The sequence below is a fragment of the Oncorhynchus gorbuscha genome, linkage group LG19 (genome assembly GCF_021184085.1).
Source record: "Oncorhynchus gorbuscha isolate QuinsamMale2020 ecotype Even-year linkage group LG19, OgorEven_v1.0, whole genome shotgun sequence".
Lineage (NCBI taxonomy): Eukaryota > Metazoa > Chordata > Actinopteri > Salmoniformes > Salmonidae > Oncorhynchus > Oncorhynchus gorbuscha.
This window is the reverse complement of record NC_060191.1, coordinates 20,171,861-20,191,426: the sequence shown is the minus strand read 5'-3', so window position 1 is coordinate 20,191,426 and position 19,566 is coordinate 20,171,861. Positions and strand designations below refer to the sequence as shown.

Genomic DNA, 19,566 nt, shown 5'->3' with positions numbered 1-19,566 from the left:
TCTCTAATTATTTCTTTCTTTCTCTCTCTCGGAGGACCTGAGCCCTAGGACCATGCCTGGCCTGTTGACTCCTTTCTGTCCCCAGTCCACCTGGCCGTGCTGCTGCTCCAGTTTCAACTGTTCTGCCTGCGGCTATGGAACCCTGACCTGTTCACCGGACGTGCTCCCTGTCCCAGACCTGCTGTTTTCAACTCTGTAGAGACAGCAGGAGCGGTAGAGATACTCTGAATGATCGGCTATGAAAAGCCAACTGACATTTACTCCTGAGGTGCTGACCTGTTGCACCCTCGACAACCACTGTGATTATTATTATTTGACCCTGCTGGTCATCCATGAACATTTGAACATCTTGGCCATGTTCTGTTATAATCTCCACCCGGCACAGCCAGAAGAGGACTGGCCACCCCTCATAGCCTGGTTCCTCTCTAGGTTTCTTCCTAGGTTTCTGGCCTTTCTAGGGAGTTTTTCCTTCTACACCTGCATTGCTTGCTGTTTGGGGTTTTAGGCTGGGTTTCTGTACAGCACTTTGAGATATCAGCTGATGTAAGAAGGAGTTTATAAATACATTTGATTTGAAATATCATATTTACATAAGTATTCAGACACTTTGCTATGAGGCCCAAAATTGAGCTCAGGTGCATCCTGTTTCCATTGATCATCCTTGAGATGCTTCTACAACTTGATTGCAGTCCACTTGTCATAAATTCAATTGATTGGACATTATTTGGAAAGGCACACACCTGTGTATATAAGGTCCCACAGTTGACAGTACTTGTCAGAGCAAAACCAAGCCATGAGGTCGAAGGAATTGTCCGTAGAGCTCCGAGACAGGACTGTGTCGAGGCACAGATCTGGGGAAGGGTACCAAAAATGTCTGCAGCATTGAAGATCCCCAGGAATACAGTGGCTTCCATCAATCTGAAATGGAAGAAGTTTGGAACCACCAAGACACTTCCTAGAGCTGGCTGCCAAACAGAGTAGTCGGGGGAGAAGGGCCTTGGTCAGGGAGGTGACCAATAATGCGATGGTCAATCTGACAAAGCTTAACATTTCCTGTGTTGAGATGGAAGAACTTCCAGGACAAACATCTCTGCAGCACTCCACCAATCAGGCCTTTATGGTAGAGTGGCCAGACAGAAGCCACTCCTCAATAAAAGGCACATGACAGCCAGCTTGGAGTTTGCCAAAAGGACTCACAGACCATGAGAAACAAGATTCTCTGGTCTAATGAAACCAAGATTGAACTGTTTGACCTGAATGCCAAGAGTCACGTCTGGAGGAAACCTGGCACCATCCCTACGGTGGAGTATGGTGGTGAAGGCATCATCATAAACTTGTACTTCATATGCTAAGATGTTTCAAAATTGAAGGAAGAAAATCTTGGATGGCAAGTCCAGCTTTACTTTGTAAACTGAATATTATATGATTTCCGATCTATGAAAGGCCAAAACAAATGTTATACAAAAACACTACTATACATACAGTTGATTTTGATTGTGAACATAGAAATAGCTGTATGAAACATAATACAATAAGACAATATAAGAGCACTTATTCATTGTCATAATGAAATAATTGATATGAAAGAAAATGTCCCTGATTTATATGAAAGCTCAAAACAAAACATTATTTTTTAAATTCACCAAAGCTACATTAAAACAGATCGTTGATTGTTAACATTTCAAAAACGTACAAAACAGACCTGTGTTTGCGTCAGCCAATTAAGGTTTTCCTTTGTGAATTCTATATTAAAATCACTTCCTGAATTGAGTGAATCTGATTTGACCCCAAAAAGCAGATGCAGGGGTCCTTCAATGAGAAGAATACAACTTAATGGAATTCTCAAAGGAAGATAATATAATAATATAAGATAATATAATACAATATATTGGAGCTCAGTATGTGAGAATACCTCTTAAGAGAGTGTCCCTGCAATTTAATCTGACCATATTAATGCTCTACTCTCACAGATCCAACTGTTCTGCATATCACACCGTACAGCATTCCAATTAGCCAACGGTGCATTGCTTGGGATAGTTAACACACAATCACCCCCAGTTTGACTGTTCCAAAACCTGTGAAAAAAGAACACCACCATTAATGAAAACAAATTAGAGTCAAATAATGATTTAACAAGGTTTCTTTGTTGTGTTTACACTGAATAAAACGTCCTTACCCATCAGTCAGATTCTGATGACCTCCATTAACCCAGAGCCATTTGCCCTCTTCAGCTTTGTCCGTCAAACCGATCCAATACCCATGGTACTTATCATAGTATTCTTTAGTGTGGTTATGAATGAATTCCTTAATGAGAAGTGAGTGAAACCACACATGAAGTGTTAGGGAAAAGGTACATTTTATAGTCATATCCACATTTTCCGGAAGGCAGTGTGTAAATGTTGTATCTCGTGAATGTAATCAGGTCCAAATGAGAAATAACAAAGAGCACAACAGGAAGTAGCATTGTAATGGGCTTGGTCCTTTTTGTCTTTTAGTTTTGACTGCTGTACCCTGAGCTCATAGCTATCACACATTTGAATCTAGTTCCTATTTCACTTTTCAGTCGTTTTCATTGTTTGATTGACTTAAAGGTTGAGTGAATCTGTCCCTCTAAACCCATGGTGGAAAAAGTACCCAATTATCATACTTGAGTACAAGTGAAGATACCTTTGATGGGTTTGGATGTCTGAACTTGAAATGTTATTTATCATTAGTTATACTAGATACCTGAGGGGTGCCATAGCCGAGGGGCTACACCAGAGGTTAATGGCTATCTGTAGGGGGAAGGTATATGGTGGGTGCATTTAATCTTGGAATGTACTGAGTGTAGGGAAAGTGATCACATGTACCAGGCATTGATAAGGGGAGAGAGCCATGGATTAGTGATGAAGGGGGTCGAGGTCAGGTCACTTTAAGGGAGAAAGAAAAGTTTATTGCCTGTATCACTTAGTTTCCTGCCGAGCAATAAAGATACAATGTTTGGCGAGAAGGAGGGGACTCCACCCAAAGCGAGGTACAAATACCACTACTATTGTCGACATGTTTTTGTCGATTCAGCTGTTCGATCCTTTGGGGAGAATAAACTTGGGTTAAGGTTTCATAGTGTCTGTCGAGTTCTTACTCTGGTCATTTCAACCTAACACCTTAATAGAAAATGACTCCAGTAAAAGTAAAAGTCACCCAGTAAAATTCTAGTTGACTAAAAGTCTAAAAGTATTTGGTTTAAAATATACTTAAGTATCAAAAGTTAAAGTAAAAGTGGAAGTCATTTCAAATTCCTTATATTTAGCAAACCAGACGGTACCATTTATTTTATTTTTTAAATTTACGGCTAGCCAAAGACACACTCCAACATTCAGACATAATTTACAAACGAAGCATGTGTGCTTTGGGAGTTCGCCGGATCAGAGGCAGTAGGGATGACCAGGGATGTTCTGTTGGTAAGTGTGTGAATTGGACCATTTTCCTGTCCTGCTAAATGTAAATGTAATGAGTTCGTTTGGGTGTCAAGGAAAATGTATGGAGTAAAAAGTATAACATTTTCTAATGGAATGTAGTGAAGTAAATCTCAAAGTAAAGTAAACGACTTAAGTAGTACTTTAAAGTATTTTTACTCAAGTACTTTAGACCACTGCTATAAACTCTTGTTTGCACCAGTGTCCCACCTGTTCTGCTCGGCTGCCAATGACGGGCAAATCAGCATTCTCTTGTTTGCAATATTGTTGGCTTTCTGTCCAGGTCTTCCATGGAGGGTCATATTGCACAATCAGGTAACAACTAGATTGGAACAAAATCCAGCTATCTTGGCAAGAGTTACACACTCTCTCTACAACAATAAAACATTTACAGTATTAACGCTACAATATAAACAAAATTAGTTTTGTTAATACTGTATATTCATTTTAAGTGTAATATCTAATAAGTGATGTATTTTAATGTACAAGAAAGGGGATTACCTCCTGAGCCAACGTTTTGTGAACAATATTTCTTGACCGGAAAGTCATCAAACTGAAATATGAACTGAAGATTCCAGTTCAGTCTATCCCTCTCTCTTGACACATGTTCTTTCTCTGCCGCTAAACGTCGGTTTGTGGTGCTGACATTGGTGTAATCACTCTGCAAAATGTGATTGGCTCTACTCAGATTGCTATTGAGATTCATTAGGTCCTGATTGGCCGCCAGTTCCCCCACCAACTTTGTGTTGTGCTCTGAGAGAGCAGTGCTGACTATGGAGAGAGAAGGACATGTTTACTCTACGATGTCATTCTACACCCCTCCAAAATCCATAATACTTTATGATCCACATACTCACAGTAGACACAGAGGCCTATAATGGCTGAAACTAAGAGGGCACAAAGAAGCCCCAAACACACTGCCGGTCCTCGAAAGGGTTGAGAGTGGAGAGCAGACTTCTCGTCCACTAGGAATAGCAAAGATAAGAGTCATGTTATTATAACCATGCTGTTAGCATAAGAATATACATTTAATGGTGAGCATTATTCCATCAGCTGATGAAATCTAATAATTGAACAATAAAAGGTGGATAATTTGATTATGGCGTAGATTCAATCCGGCCCATGGAAGATTTGTGCTGTAGCGTGAATGAAATTTGAAAGACATTTGTGGAGACTCTGCATTCACAGTAAACACTGCATTAGTCGGGTAATTCAGAAATGACCTTAATATTTCTATTGCACCATAGTCTCGTAAGTCTGGCAACAGCAATGACTAAGGTCTGGTGTCAACGACAGAATCTTTCAGCAATTTCAATAAAGGATAAACAGACAACTCTCCCAACAAATCACGAGGCAGGCGTGTCAGAACGTTGCACTTTGAAACAAATGACGAGCCACTTGCAAAATGCTACCATTAATAAATAACCTCTGTGATCTCCATCTCGCTAGCTACTATTTAGTATGTTATTCAAGCGGATAAGTGGCAGTGACGTAGTTCCTCTATGCCAAACTGACATTCTGTTACGTACAGACAGACGGTGTTAAGCCGGAACATTTGAAAATTGTAGGAGGCAACCTGGATCTCTAGAGAGACTAATCATGCTATAACTCAGATCTTCCACAGTACGGATTGAATCTAGCCCTCTCTCTCAAACACACCTGCTGTGGCAGGATTTTGTTGAGTGACTGCACTTCCCTTAGCCTTTACTTCAGCATATGCTGTTTCTTCCTCTTTTTTCTCTGTGGGGAATAGAAATTAATACAGATACAGTACCTCAGTCCACTTACCAACACACCTAAACCCAATTACCCACACACCCCAGCCCAGTTACCCACACACCCCAGCCCAGTTACCCACACACCCCAGCCCAGTTACCCACACACCCCAGCCCAGTTACCCACACACCCCAGCCCAGTTACCCACACACCCCAGCCCAGTTACCCACACACCCCAGCCCAGTTACCCACACACCCCAGCCCAGTTACCCACACACCCCAGCCCAGTTACCCACACACCCCAGCCCAGTTACCCACACACCCCAGCCCAGTTACCCACACACCCCAGCCCAGTTACCCACACACCCCAGCCCAGCCCAGCCCATTACCCACACACCCCAGCCCAATTACCCACACACCCCAGCCCAATTACCCACACACCCCAGCCCAATTACCCACACACCCCAGCCCAATTACCCACACATCCCAGCCCAATTACCCACACACCCCAGCCCAATTACCCACACACCCCAGCCCAATTACCCACACACCCCAGCCCAATTACCCACACACCCCAGCCCAGTTACCCCCATCCCCTAACCCTAACATACACATGTCAGTACCCTAATATTCATACAGTCAACTACCGATACACCCATATCCTAGCCTTAATTGCCCTATTTGTTAGTCATAGACCCCAGTTTCTTTGCCAAAACTCCTCATCCCTGTAGCCTTACTATCTCAGCCCTGTTACCCACGTTGCCTAGTCCTGTATTAACCCAAGTCACCAACAGTAACCTATATCCAGCCACTTGCTGCACATCTCAACCCTGTTATTTGCATATCTTAGTCCTGTGACCTCTGACCTGTAATCACTTAATCATTTCTAATAATATCATAGATAAACTCACAGTGCAGTGGTATAACACTGGTAGGGGTAAAGTGACTATGAATAGACAATAAACAGCGAGTAGCAGCAGTGTAAAAACAAAAAGGGGGGGGGGGGGTCAACGCAAATAGTCCGGGTGGCCATTTTATTAATTGTTCAGCAGTCTTATGGCTTAGGGGTAGAAGCTGATAAGCCTTTTGGACCTAGACTTGGTGCTCCGGTACCACTTGCTCTGCGGTAGCAGAGAGAACAGTCTATGACTTGGGTGGCTGGAATCTTTGACAGATTTTTGGGCCTTCCTCTGACACTGGCAAGTATATAGGTCCTGGATGGTAGGAAGCTTGGCCCCAGTGATGTACTGGATCATACGCACTACCCTCTGTAGCGCCTTATGGTGGGAATCCGAGCAGTTGCCATACCAGGCAGTGATGCAACTGGTCAGGATGCTCTCAATGGTGCAGCTGTATAACTTTTTGAGGATCTGGGGACCCATGGCAAATCTCTTCAGTCTCCTGAGTAGGAAAAGGCATTGTCATGCCCTGGGGGTGTGTTTTCATTTCCTGTGCCCTGGGGGTGTGTTTGGCCCTCCTTTTCCTGTAGTCCACAATCATCTCCTTTGTTTTTCTCACGTTGAGGGAGAGGTTGTTGTCCTGGCACCACACTTCTAGGACTCTTTTTGCTGACGACACCGTTGTGGTCTAGAGTTCTTTCCTCTGGTTGCACATATGACATGCTGGTAGAAACAAGGTAAAACAGATATAGGTTTGCCTGCATTAAAGTCCATGGCTACTAGGAGCGACAATTCTGGATGAGCATTTTCTTGTTTGCTTACAGCCTTTTACAGCTCGTTGAGTGCGCTCTAAGTGCCAGCGTCGGTTTGTGGTGGTAAATAAACAGCTCTGAAAAATGTAGATGAAAACTCTCTTGGTAGATAGTTTATCATGAGGTACTCATGAGCTACTCTTTATTAGACATCGCGCACTAGCTGTTATTGACAAATAGACACACACCCTCACCCCCACCCCCACCTCGTCTTCCCGGACATAGCCGTTCTGTCCTGCCAATGCACAGAAAACCCAGCCAACTGTATATTATCTGTGTCGTTCAGCCACGACACAGTGAAACATGAGATATTACAGTTTTTAATGTCCTGTCGGTAGGATAGTCTTGAACTGGGATCATCCAGTTTATTCTCCAGTGATTAAACGTTGGCCAATAGAACGGATGGTAGAGGCCAGTTACCCACTCGCAAACAAATTCTCACAAGGTACCTTGATCCGCACCCCCTGTATTTCCTTATTTCCTTCATGCGAATGACGGGGATTTGGGCCTTGTCCGGGAGCAGCATTATATCCTTTGCGTCAAACTCATTAAAGAAAAGTCTTCATCCAGTTCGAGGTGAGTAATCTCTGTTCTGATATCCAGAAGCTCTTTTGGTCATAAGAGACGGTAGCATCAACATTAGGTACAAAATAAGTTACGATGCGAAAAAACACACAGGAAAACATCAGCCATCCCCTCTGGCGTCATTCTTTCATTCCATTCCAGATGTACATGCATCTCAGCCCAAATACCAATACGAAGAAATATCATTGTGCAAGAGACAGTAAACAAATCTGTTGACATTAAATATTTGTTCAGTTATTACGCTAATTCAGTTTATACAGTACATTCTGGAAGTTTTCAGACCTCTTGACTTTAACCACGTTTTGTTACTTTACAGCCTCAATCTAAAATGTATTAAATCATTTTTTTAAACTTGATTTAATCAAAGATATTTGATTAACACGTAATGGCAGAGTAGATTTGCCATCAAAGACAAAAAAAACATGAACATGATTCAGCATAAATAGCTGCCATATCTGGCTCACTTTCTTTAAGCACCCTCCAATTTGATTTTTCACAAATAATTGTGGTTGTTATAGTCTTCCGTCTATAACATTTTTGTAAACCGATAGAAATGAACTAAAAGAAGACAGTGACATTGATGAAGAGATGAGAAAGAAAGGCCAAGACCCACCTTTCGGCGAAGAAACGATGGGATTCTTGAAAACCACGGAAGAATAATGCAGCTCTTCTGCCATCCTTTAGACTTGTCGTCAACAGTGTGTACAGATAAACCTTACCCAGTGTTGAACTATATTATAGGGTGGACCCTGTTTTTTATATCCCTATTAGGACCTGTATTAGTACCTCTGCTTTGACTCTGGTTTGCGTTATTCATGTCAGACAACAATTTCACTGTTCCATCTGACGGAGAAGAGGAAGTTGTGTTGAAGTGCCATGGGCGTACTGTCATGATGGTACTGAATGACAATGCAGAAGTCAGTATGAAAATCTGTATGGAAAACCATTGGCCTACAACTTTGAATAGAAAACAGAAATAGTTTTGTACAGAAATAGAAATCGGAGTGTCTCTCTTTCTCTGCTCACTTGTTTTAGTGTGAGGATACCTCTGAAGACTTGCCATACCCTCTTGTCAGTGGTTGATTGAGACGTTTTTTGAGAAGTTGGCCAATCCACATTGTGGTTGACTGGTTTAAAAGTAAAATGTAATACCCTGATTTGCTAAGACTTCAGAAAATGTTGTAATGCGTTTATCATTTGTCTGTAATTCATTTCCCATATGTCTGCAATAGATTTTCACTTCAACCATAGGATCGAGGTTGAAGTGGTGTCACGACTTCTACCGAAGGTAACTCCTCTCCCTGTTCGGGCAGCGCTCGGCGTCGCCGATCCCTTTTTCCTTTTCTGGTTATTTTGTCTGTTCCTTTTCACACCTGGTTTCAATTAGGCTTGTGTGTATTTGCGTTCGATTATCTATGCTGTTTATTGTTTTCGCTATTAAGTACGTGTATGTAGTGTCGGAACTGTGGTTGTTCCTCCCTGTATTGACACGAGTTTCTGTTCCTTCGAGAGCGTAGTTTTGGATTTTCATCTGTGCCAATTTTGTATTGGTGGACTATGTGTGTGTGTGTGTATGCTCTCCTGCGCCTGACTCCTACACCTCTCACCGAGACGCACCTTATCACAAGTGGAGTTGTTACCATGTAGACGTGGGGCTGCTGCAATGTTGAAATACTGTCACCAGATGGTAGTAGTGAGGCCAAAATTGATCTGAAAGTAGCTACGTCACTTTTTAAAATCAAGATGGTAGTCTATCCTTTATTAAGTCAATCAATTATCTAATTAGATTGATTTAGCCTATAATTTCTAAACCTACATCACGTGTGACAATCGGAGTTGTCTTAGTTCAAATATAAATGTTTCCTCTAGGCTTCCTGTCAAGTCTATTCATCATAGAGTATTGTATTTATGCTATTGCATTTAGCCTTACATATTACAATCAGTAGTCTAGTCTCACAATTGCGCACAACATGTGTGTATCAGGAAAAAAAACTGGTGTAAAGAAATACATGATTTCATAAAAATAACTGAATATGTGCTTGTAGAGAGATAACAAATATCATTCAATCAAAATGTGAATTTCTCCCAGTGAATAAGATGCAGAAGACATTCCAGCAGTGCTAGAGTTAACCCCTAAATGACATCACTTCTCACTCCCACCTCCCTCTCTTCCCTCCTCTCCATCCCTCCTCCCCTTTCCTACCCTCTGCCCTCCCCTGCATTAATTCCAGTATGAAAGGAGAGTATCTCACCAGCGGTCACACTAGAGGAGGCAAGCAGCCTCACAGCACATTCTGACCCTCACACACAGGCTTGGAGAGAGAGACCAAATCAGCACCTCACACACATTGACAGAAACTGCTTGCTCCAGAGCGAGGCCCTCTTTACTCAACCAGCATCACTATCTGTCCTCTCTCTCTGACATGGAGCTCCACAGCCTCCGACACCACCACAGCCACCGGACCGACAACAAGCTCCAGATGCTGAACCTCAACCAGCGCCTGGAGACCTACCTGGGCCGAGTGAGGCTGCTGGAGGAGGAGAACAAGCTACTATGCCAGGAGCTCCAGGCCCTGAGGGTCAGTGGCCAGGGGGGGCGGATGGGCCTGGAAGACAAGCTGAGCCTGGCCAGGCAGGAGGTGGAGGAAGCCTGGAGGGAGAAGGACCGGGTGGAGCTGGAGCTAGGGAGTATGGGTGAGGAGCTCCAAGTCCTGGGGCTGCAGAGACGGTGGGAGGCGGACGCCCATGTGGAGGTGAAGAAGAAGCTGGCAGACAGCAGGAAGGAGATGGAGGAGGAGAAGAGGGCTCAGATCTGGTTAAGAGAGAAGGTGAGCCAGCTGGAGAAACAAATCCAGTTCCAGATACAAACCCACCAGGAAGATGTTGCTGGCTTCCAGGCTACACTAATCCAAGTCAGACCTGCCCTGCCATCTCCTCCACCCCAAACGGGCACCCAGCTTCCAAGCCTCCAGGACCTGGGTGAGGAGTACTCCCAGATGGCTGTCAGGGCATGGCATGAGGCGGCCATGGTGTTTCAGGGCCAGGTAGACAGCCTGGACGAGTCTCTAAACCAGGCCAGAACCCGGTTGGCCCAGGTGGGCCAGGAGAAGAATGAGAGCCAACTGAAACTTCATGCCCTGGAGAATGAGCTGTATTCAGCCCAGGATAGAAGGCAGTGTCTGGAGAGGAGTGTGGCCAAACAGAGAGACGGACAGAGGCAAGAGATACAAAACCTGCAGGTAAGAACAGTTAAAGTAGCCGACCTCGATCTTTGCTGTGGGCATATTTATGGGTGTGGGTTTATTCATGTCAGTATCTCATAGTTAACTTTGTTATAACAGTGTCATTTGCCAATGCAATCATCTAACAGTATCAATTAGATCAATCACCTGAACCTGAACTGAGCCATAAAAGTGAGATTCCTAACCCTACTATTAAATTACATATTGAGTGACGCTTGAATAATCATACATTCTTTAAAATGTCTTGAGTGTGTTGTTTGAATGTGACTGCTGTGTGGGATTTAGGACCTTCGAATGACTTCAGTCCAAAGGCAATTGACAATGTGCTTGTTGTGTATTTTGCCAGTTAATCGAGACAGCTAAAGCTGCTTCCAGTTGAGCAAACCAAAGCAAAACAAAACGTTTGAAATGTCAGTCATAGCAGAACGTTTTTCAAATGGACATGGCCCAAAATAAAAACGGGGAAAAGATGGTAATTTTATGAAAATGCACAGAGGTGTTTTTGTCCAAATGAATCTGATGATATCTATGACGAAGAAACACACCAACGCAGTATCGCTGAGAAGGCTTATATTGTGCCCCCTTTCATTTGAAATGCTAATGAAATGTTTGGACACAAACAACATATTGGGCTCTGCACAGGCTGGGGCTCAGGGAATTTGTTCCAGGTCAGAATTTGTCTAGAAAGGTCAAAAATCCACACTGGGGCCCAACCATAAGATGCAGCATAGAACTATGTTCTATGCTGGGCATAAGCTCTTGACATGGGGCCAGGAACTAGAATTCAGTTCCTTCAATACATGTGCTATTGTTGGATGACATCAATGCTATTTCTAATCAATTCTCTTCCCTTTTCCTGTTCCCCAGGCCCATCTGGAGGTGTTGGAGATGGAGAAGGGGGCACTGGGAAATCAGATTGACACTCTTCTGACAGAAAGTAGGGGTCTGGTGCAGCTGAAGATGTCTCTAGGCATGGAGGTGGCCACATACAGGTACGGTACATGTCACAGTACATATATCAGACGCTACAGTACCTTCCTCATCATACCTTTAGCACTAATCTATATACATTTTGGGCCAAATGCTAAAGGGTAACTAGTAAATCATGCATTAATGTCAATTGGAGCTTTGCTTGAAAATATTACTTACATACAAGGATCTCAAGTTGGACTTCAGTCTTAACTTGTTTTCCTTGTCTGTTTTCCTTCACAACCACTGATCTGATAGACCATGGCAGGTGAAAGTGTTATGATGGCCATCCATCCAATTATTTTACTCATCAGCTGTAGAGGGAAAGGAAACGAGGGGAGGAAGCCATGAAAGACCATTGGTCCACAGCCAAAGGTGATCAGAGGTTGTGTCATGTTGTATGTAAGAGAGGCGTGGGAAGGTTCAAATAAAAGGGTCACCTCAAGTTGGTTTGAACATGCTCTGATGAAACAGATGAAAAAGAGACATGTCTGCAACAAAGCCTGTCGATCAGAATATGAAAATTGAGGCAAAATGTCCCACTCATCCCATCTTCACTAATATCTTCCCCTTCTTTTCCAAGAGTTATTTGCCAAACATGTTCTTTTTCTTTTATATACCTTTCCACCGATATGTGAGAAAGCCGTCATTATTAGCCCCATGTCCATGCTGATTTAGACGTCTAGTTTATCACATTCAAAGATGGCCTTTCAACTGGAAGTTCAGACTGAGCCCCATCACCCCTCCCCCTGTGAGAATGTGGAACAATATGTAGATGCCCAAGGCCTGTTGTCCAATAGGGCTCAGCCGTCTGGGCTAAAGGTCATCCCCTTGAAAAGGCCAGTCTCGGCTGTCTTGAGCAGGGTAACTTTATATGGGCCTCTAGAGTGGCGCCTTGCTCTTCCCCCTCCATAGTGACCCCAAGGTATCAGCAGGGAATGATCAACGTATGAGCTATGTGTAACAACCTTCTTCTTCGTCTGATGAGGAGTAGGAAGGATCGGACCAAAATGCAGCGTTGTAAGTGTCCATGATCATTTATTATATCAGGACGTGACACTATGGGAGTCTAGAGTAACAGGAATAAGAGGCAGGGGGAGAAGCAGAGAGCAAGTCTCAAAGAGATTTGCTAAATGTGTCAAATTCATCTTTTCTGCACCTACACAGTGCATCCCAACACGCAATAGAACACATTGAGCAACACTTGGAATGGCATGCTGGGATCATATTGGGATATTCATGTGCACCAGTTTATAAGTATTTAAGATGCTTGTTTCATTAGAGATGCTGGTTTAAATGTGTGTGTGAATGGGCATGGTCCGCATCTGTGAATACAAATGGTATTCGTTCTGCTTGGGCTAATCAGAATGTCAGGGCGTGCATGCCTGTATTTGATGCTGTGAGTATGTGAGCGGGGGAATTGATGGTAGTGGTGTGCACTGCAGATGGCTCGTCAATGACAATGTCGTCCCCACATTTCAATAACAACAATAACATGTTGGCAACAAAAGCCCTCCCCACTTCACTCCTCTGACCCCACCCTACGACACTTATTTCAGAAAGCCCCCTAGTATGGCCAAACTAAAATGATCTCGCTTATTCGTCACATTAGTATTCAAGCTGCTTCTAACCAGGACATAAGATTTTCTAGATAGTGGTGCAAAACACATTACATCACTTTCCCTTCATGACTCCTTCTCTCGTTTGTCTGTGTCTGTTATTGTCCTTCAGAGCTTTACTGGACAATGAAAGTCTGATGGGGGATTTCTCTTCAACAAATCAGCTAAGGAGTACCTACACATCTGGTAAAGGATCACTTCATGCAGAAATCAACCAGCTATATCAGTGACCGTGTTGTAATACAACATGATATTGATAGGCGTCAAAGCCATCACCTCCATGACATGTATTCCTGTTACTGTATATTTTTACTCAAAACCAAGAGATAGGAGAGTCCTGACTCTGTATTGTACTGTATATAATCACATTAGACCAAAAAGACCGGGGGATGGTGTGGGTTGGTTAGGGGGCTGAGATAGATGCTTTGTGCTCTGTAACACAAGCTACCTAAGAGGGTCCCCAAAGGTCATTGAGCCATATGGCTTTGCTTTCCGGTAATTCAGACCGGAGGGGAAGGAAGTCATGATCAATATCTTTCCATTACTGTCTAACCTCAGGAGAACATGTCTCCTAATATTGCCTTTGGGATGGGATTTCGAGATCTGTCAACCTAAGATAAAACTGAAGACGTTTTGGAATAGGCAGAGATTTGCATTCAAAAAACAATCAAAGCATTGGTGAATGTTTCCTGGTATTGTCAAGATTACTGTCAGTATCATTTCAACTTTATTGATGTCTATCTATGATAGTCCCTGGCCTGTGGCCTACCCATTACCATTATGCATGGTCTACCTATTCAATAATCTTCCTATGTCATTCACAGATGGAGTCCCCAGCTCTCGAGGGGTTAAGCAAAGCTTCCAGACACAGCTGGCTACCAGTCACATGATCAGTCCCTTCTCTACCATCCATAGAGCAAGCCCACGATCCAATGTAACCACGATGTCCGCATCACCAATCTGGACTCAAAACCAGGTAACCCTGAACGAAACACCTGAGAGTTGTCGAAAGACAGAGGAAGAGCATGTTGACTTTGACTTAGGGTCCAACCGGCAGGTTATTTGGTCAACGCCTTACCCCAAAGTACCACAGGATGGAATTTCAGTCGACCACTTCAGACCCCAAGATGTCCATGAAGAAGTCAACTATGCTGAGCCTCTCTCACCTCCCACTGAAGAGGCAGGAGCTGATGTTGTATCTTGGCTTGGTTCTGACCATAAGGAACAATCCATGTGGGATTTAGAAAAGGAGGAAGAGGATCAGAACATAGTCAGAACCTGGGTTGCTAAAGACAAACCAGTTCTGGAACATGCCATGAGTCACCAGGTTGAGATCAGCTTCAGTATGCCAACTGTGTTCAGCACTGATGCTCAAGAGCCATACAGCCCTTCAGTGAGCTTTGAGAGAGCAGGTTCAGTGACAGGGGCACATTCTGCTTTCTCGGCGAATGATGATAATGATGTACCTTTTGAAATGTCTTCTGAAAAGGAGGAACCTCTACTAGATCTGCCTTACGGTCCCATGAATGCATTGGAGGAAAGAGATCTCGAAACAGCAAGGAAAGACGCTGAATGGGTGGGGAAAGAAGGCTTGGAGTCTGAAACTAAATTAGTGCTAGAACCTGCATTTGAGACCTTCACTATCAGTCAAGCTTTTGAGTACAACAAGCCAAAAGAGTTCAACCAAGAGGACAATATGTCATATGCATCTACTCAAGCCTCCCACGGTTCAGAAGAGGCATTTCACCATGTTAAAAGTGTGGAGGAAGATGTTATTAATCTCACAAAAGAGGATGATGAAAACTACATGTCTAACAAAGATGAGGAGCAATTGGAAGATGAATTGCGCCCCTATGGGTATGGTAAGGATGATTGTGAAAGATTGGCTGGGTTCAATAACGAAAATTGTGTGACAGAAAGAATCGATAAGTTCAACCGAGAGGCGATTATCTCATATGAATCTGCTCAAGCTTCTCACTGGTCAGAAGAGGTAGTATTTCACCATGTTGAAAGACTGGAGGAAGGTGATATAAATTTCACAAAAGGGGATGATGAAAATGATATGTATAATAAACGTGAGGAACAATATGCATTGCACCCCAATGGGGATGTAAATGATGAATGGGATAGAGTGGGAGGATGCAATGAAGAGAATGGAATTAGAGAAAGAATGGATGAAGGAATGGATCAAGAAGGAAAGGATCATATGAAAGAGGAAGAGATGTGGAATAACAGAGAAACCCAACCAAATCAGTCTGATCAAGAGCATATACCTTTAGGCAGAGAGAATATATCCGACAATGACAAAGAGGATCATGATGAGGCAAACTACTGTCAAAATACTTCTGTTTCATGGAGGGCTGAGCTAGATGGTGACAGCTACGCTCAGGACAACACACTGGCCGACACACACCCCCTGATCCGTTACAAGAGTGACGAGACGGATGCCAACACTCAGGCTTCACACATGGGCGAGAGTGACTCCAGTGATGGTGAACAGGACAGGGAGGTTTGCCAGACAGGATCAGGCACCTGGGGCGAAGGCAAGTCCAAACAGTTTGACACCATGGAGGATCTGTATGAAGAGTCAGAAGGGGATGTCATAGATCAGGAACGTAACATGGGCTCCACTCACCAAGAGGACGTGGATGCTTGCCAAACAAAGGAGCATGCTACACAGGAGAACGATGAGGAGAATGCAGTAGATCAGTTGATTCAGGAGGCAGAAGAGGAGCAATCCTATGAGGAACTTACAGAACCTGGAGAGTACTCCATGATGTGCTCCGATGAGGACTATAATGAAGAAAGAATTGATAGATTGGTGGAGCAAGAGTTAGAGAATTTATCTATATCCAGTTACAGTGAACACTTTAATGGGCAGATGATTGAGAGCGAGTCAGTACTGAGTCTTCAAATTGCGTCTCACACTGAACTTTCCCAGACACAAGACATATTATACAGTGAGGAGGTAGAGCAGATACACTCAGAGAGACTGAATCAATCTGAACAAGACCTCAGGCGGCTAGGAACTGAATCAATCTGAGCAAGACCATATGACCTCAGGCGAGGAACTGAATCAATCTGAGCAAGACCATATGACCTCAGGCGGCGAGGAACTGAATCAATCTGAGCAAGACCATATGACCTCAGGCGGCGAGGAACTGAATCAATCTGAGCAAGACCATATGACCTCAGGCGGAGAGAAACTGAATCAATCTGAGCAAGAGCATATACCCTCAGACAGAGAGAAACTGAATCAATCTGAGCAAGACCATATGACCTCAGGCGGCGAAGAACTGAATCAATCTGAGCAAGACCATATGACCTCAGAGGAACTGAATCAATCTGAGCAAGACCAGACCTCAGGCGGCGAGGAACTGAATCAATCTGAGCAAGACCATATGACCTCAGGCGGAGAGAAACTGAATCAATGAGCAAGACCAATGACCTGAACTGAATCAAAGCAAGACCATGACCTCAGGCGGAGAGAAACTGAATCCTCAGACAGAGAGAAAATCTGAACCCTCAGACAGAGAGAAACTGAATCTCACCGAGCAAGATAATATACCTTTAGGCGGAGAGAAACTAAATCAATCCGAGCCAGGGTATATAACTTCAGGCGGAGAGAATTTGAATAAATCTGAGCAAGAGCATATACCTTCAAACGGAGAAAAACTGAATCAATCCCAGCAAGAGCATATACCTTTAGGCGGAGAGAAAATTAATCAATCCGTTCCAGAGTATATACCCCAAGGCAAAGAGAACATGAATCAATCCGAGCAAGAGAATATAACTTCAGGCGGAGAGAAACTGAATCTATATGCGCAAGAAAATATACCCTCAGACGGTGAGAAAATTAATCAATACGAGCAAAAGAATATACCTTCAGACAGAGAGAAACTGAATCAATCTGAGCCAGAGTATATACCCTCAGGTGGAGAGAAACTGAATCAATCTGAGCCAGAGTATATACCCTCAGGTAGAGAGGAACTGAATCAATCTGAGCCAGAGTATATACCCTCAGGTGGAGAGGAACTGAATCAATCTGAGCCAGAGTATATACCCTCAGGTAGAGAGGAACTGAATCAATCTGAGCCAGAGTATATACCCTCAGGTGGAGAGGAACTGAATCAATCTGAGCCAGAGTATATACCCTCAGGTAGAGAGGAACTGAATCAATCTGAGCCAGAGTATATACCCTCAGGTGGAGAGGAACTGAATCAATCTGAGCCAGAGTATATACCCTCAGGTGGAGAGGAACTGAATCAACCTGAGCCAGAGTATATACCCTCAGGTGGAGAGGAACTGAATCAATCTGAGCCAGAGTATATACCCTCCGAGGTTCTGTATTCAATGACCTCTAGGATTCGAATGACACCTGAACACACGTCTCTTAGAGAAAGTTCAGAAATATCCAAAGCAGACTATTTGGCTCAAGGTAATGTCTTCAGTGAGGAACTGGGAACTGAAGCTGTACCAGACAAAATAGAAGGACAGGATGACCAGAACCTTTCTATGCTGACTCATGAAGACTTTACTGAAAGCCATTCTATCCACAGCAGTTTAAACAGCAGGCCTGAGAGTCAAACCAACATGAACAACTCGGATATAGAAGAGTCCAACAGCACAGATGATGAGTCTCCAAATGCAAGCCAGTATTTGCAACGTACCAACGGAGCAAATCTAACTGCAGATCAGGTAGACTTGTTAGATGTGGAGGTCTCTCACTATGAGGATTGCAATGCTCTTATAGAACATTCTGCAGAGGAGGTCACTAGCTATCTGGAAAGTCATGAATGTCTTCAGACAGACAAATGGGAAGTCTTAGAAAGTCCAAACAAACACCTGGAATCTGGAGATCCTTTTGCAGGTCACAAGAGAGACTCTGAGAGATCATCCAAAACTGACAGCGAAGGCCGGGACCTCCACAGCTTCCTCAGCTCTGGTGTACACAGCAACTTCTGGGGTTCCAATCTGGAAACAGGAGCCTCCTATCAACCGGACGAGCCATATGACCATGTGACCAAGCTACACAATCAGAACCTAGCCTTGGCTGATAACCTATCCTGGGTGGATTTGGAATCCACAGGCGGCCAATTGGAACATAAAGATGGACAGTGACACACCTTAAGCTTCCACCCTTGAAGAAGAGGACAACCAGATGCCCTCACAGGTGAAGCAGCTGGTGTGTAGAGATGTAGTAGAGGGTGTGAATGTGACTTCTGAAGGTTCTGAAGATGAGGGAGACTCCAGGTCATCTGGGGAAGAATAGGAACAATTTCAGCATGGTTTCTATAAGGAGTAAAGTAGAAGTAACAAGTGTTATTGAGAGTGTAATACTATTTACACTTTACAGGCTTTGAATATGAGCATTGATTCACATTGATCCTTACAGTGAAAAGTAAATGAAAGGATAATATGTCACAGAATGTCATGACAATTCAGTGTTCTCTGGAATCCTTGGGATGTTCCTACCCTAAACCCCAACCTTAACCCCTACCCTACCCTTACCTTAACCCTAGAATATAACCATAACCCTTACCTACACCATTTCAAATGTCAACTTCAATGGGGTAGGGACGTCCCAAGGATGCGAGATAGCATGGACCGTCAAATATTTATGCTGTTTTCAAAAGCCAAAGTTGTGCCTTGGTGCACACCCTGCTGACACTAACCACCAGTGTACCTACTCCATTTCAAGACATTGAGGGCCAATTGTGTAAGTTTTACAAATGTATGTTTGAATAGCCATTTTTGTATTCAATGACCTCTAGGATTCTTTGGAAAAAGTAACTTAGTTAAAAACCAAATAAAGGACATTTGAAAGTCAAAGCATTCTTGATTTGATTGCACTGATTGAAGGAAATCAATTAGAGAAAAACCCAGGTATTTCAATGCACAAGACCTGGGAGCTTTTTTTTCTAGTGGCAACTTTTATCTTAACATCGTAAGCACGTTTATTTGATAAGGACTCCAGTTGATATATACAGTACCCTCAGAAAGTACTCATTCCCCATGACTTACTCCAATGAAAAGTGTCATTTATGATTATAATTTGAATTACAACTCAAACACTACAAGCGGCAGTGCAGTGGTTTGAAATCCTAGAAGAACAGCTTGCCTTCATTTTTATAAATATAACTAACAGACAATGAAACAACATGGTGCCATATTAGCTATGCTTCGTTAACGATTATGGCAAAAAAACACTTGTGTTGTTTATTGGCTAGTGTTCTCTGTAGAAATCCACACAAAAAAATGAACATGGA

The 19,566-nt window shown here is 43.3% G+C and overlaps 2 protein-coding genes across 3 annotated transcripts; one reads left to right on the top strand and one right to left on the bottom strand.

Moving 5' to 3' along the window:
* Positions 1-1,194: 1,194 nt before the first annotated feature.
* On the bottom strand, positions 1,195-8,292 carry LOC124006362 (C-type lectin domain family 9 member A-like). Its single transcript, XM_046316336.1, has 7 exons — positions 8,081-8,292; positions 5,115-5,195; positions 4,313-4,420; positions 3,957-4,226; positions 3,666-3,826; positions 2,177-2,304; positions 1,195-2,075 (listed from the first exon to the last, which is right to left on the bottom strand). Exons 1-7 carry the CDS (start codon positions 8,142-8,144, stop codon positions 1,937-1,939), a joined length of 951 nt encoding a protein of 316 aa, XP_046172292.1. The 5' UTR covers positions 8,145-8,292; the 3' UTR covers positions 1,195-1,936.
* A 1,414-nt stretch (positions 8,293-9,706) lies between these two features.
* LOC124005814 (nestin-like) lies at positions 9,707-19,132 on the top strand. 2 transcript variants are annotated; one of them, XM_046315379.1, is made up of 6 exons: positions 9,713-10,706; positions 11,577-11,701; positions 13,410-13,483; positions 14,122-16,288; positions 16,368-16,529; positions 16,819-19,132. In XM_046315379.1, exons 1-6 carry the CDS (start codon positions 9,891-9,893, stop codon positions 18,416-18,418), a joined length of 4,944 nt encoding a protein of 1,647 aa, XP_046171335.1. In that variant the 5' UTR covers positions 9,713-9,890; the 3' UTR covers positions 18,419-19,132. The 2 variants fall into 2 exon arrangements, with proteins under 2 accessions (XP_046171336.1, XP_046171335.1); XM_046315380.1 differs by lacking the exons at positions 13,410-13,483; positions 16,368-16,529; positions 16,819-19,132 and having other exon boundaries at positions 9,707-10,706; positions 14,122-14,280.
* The last annotated feature ends 434 nt before the right edge of the window (positions 19,133-19,566 follow it).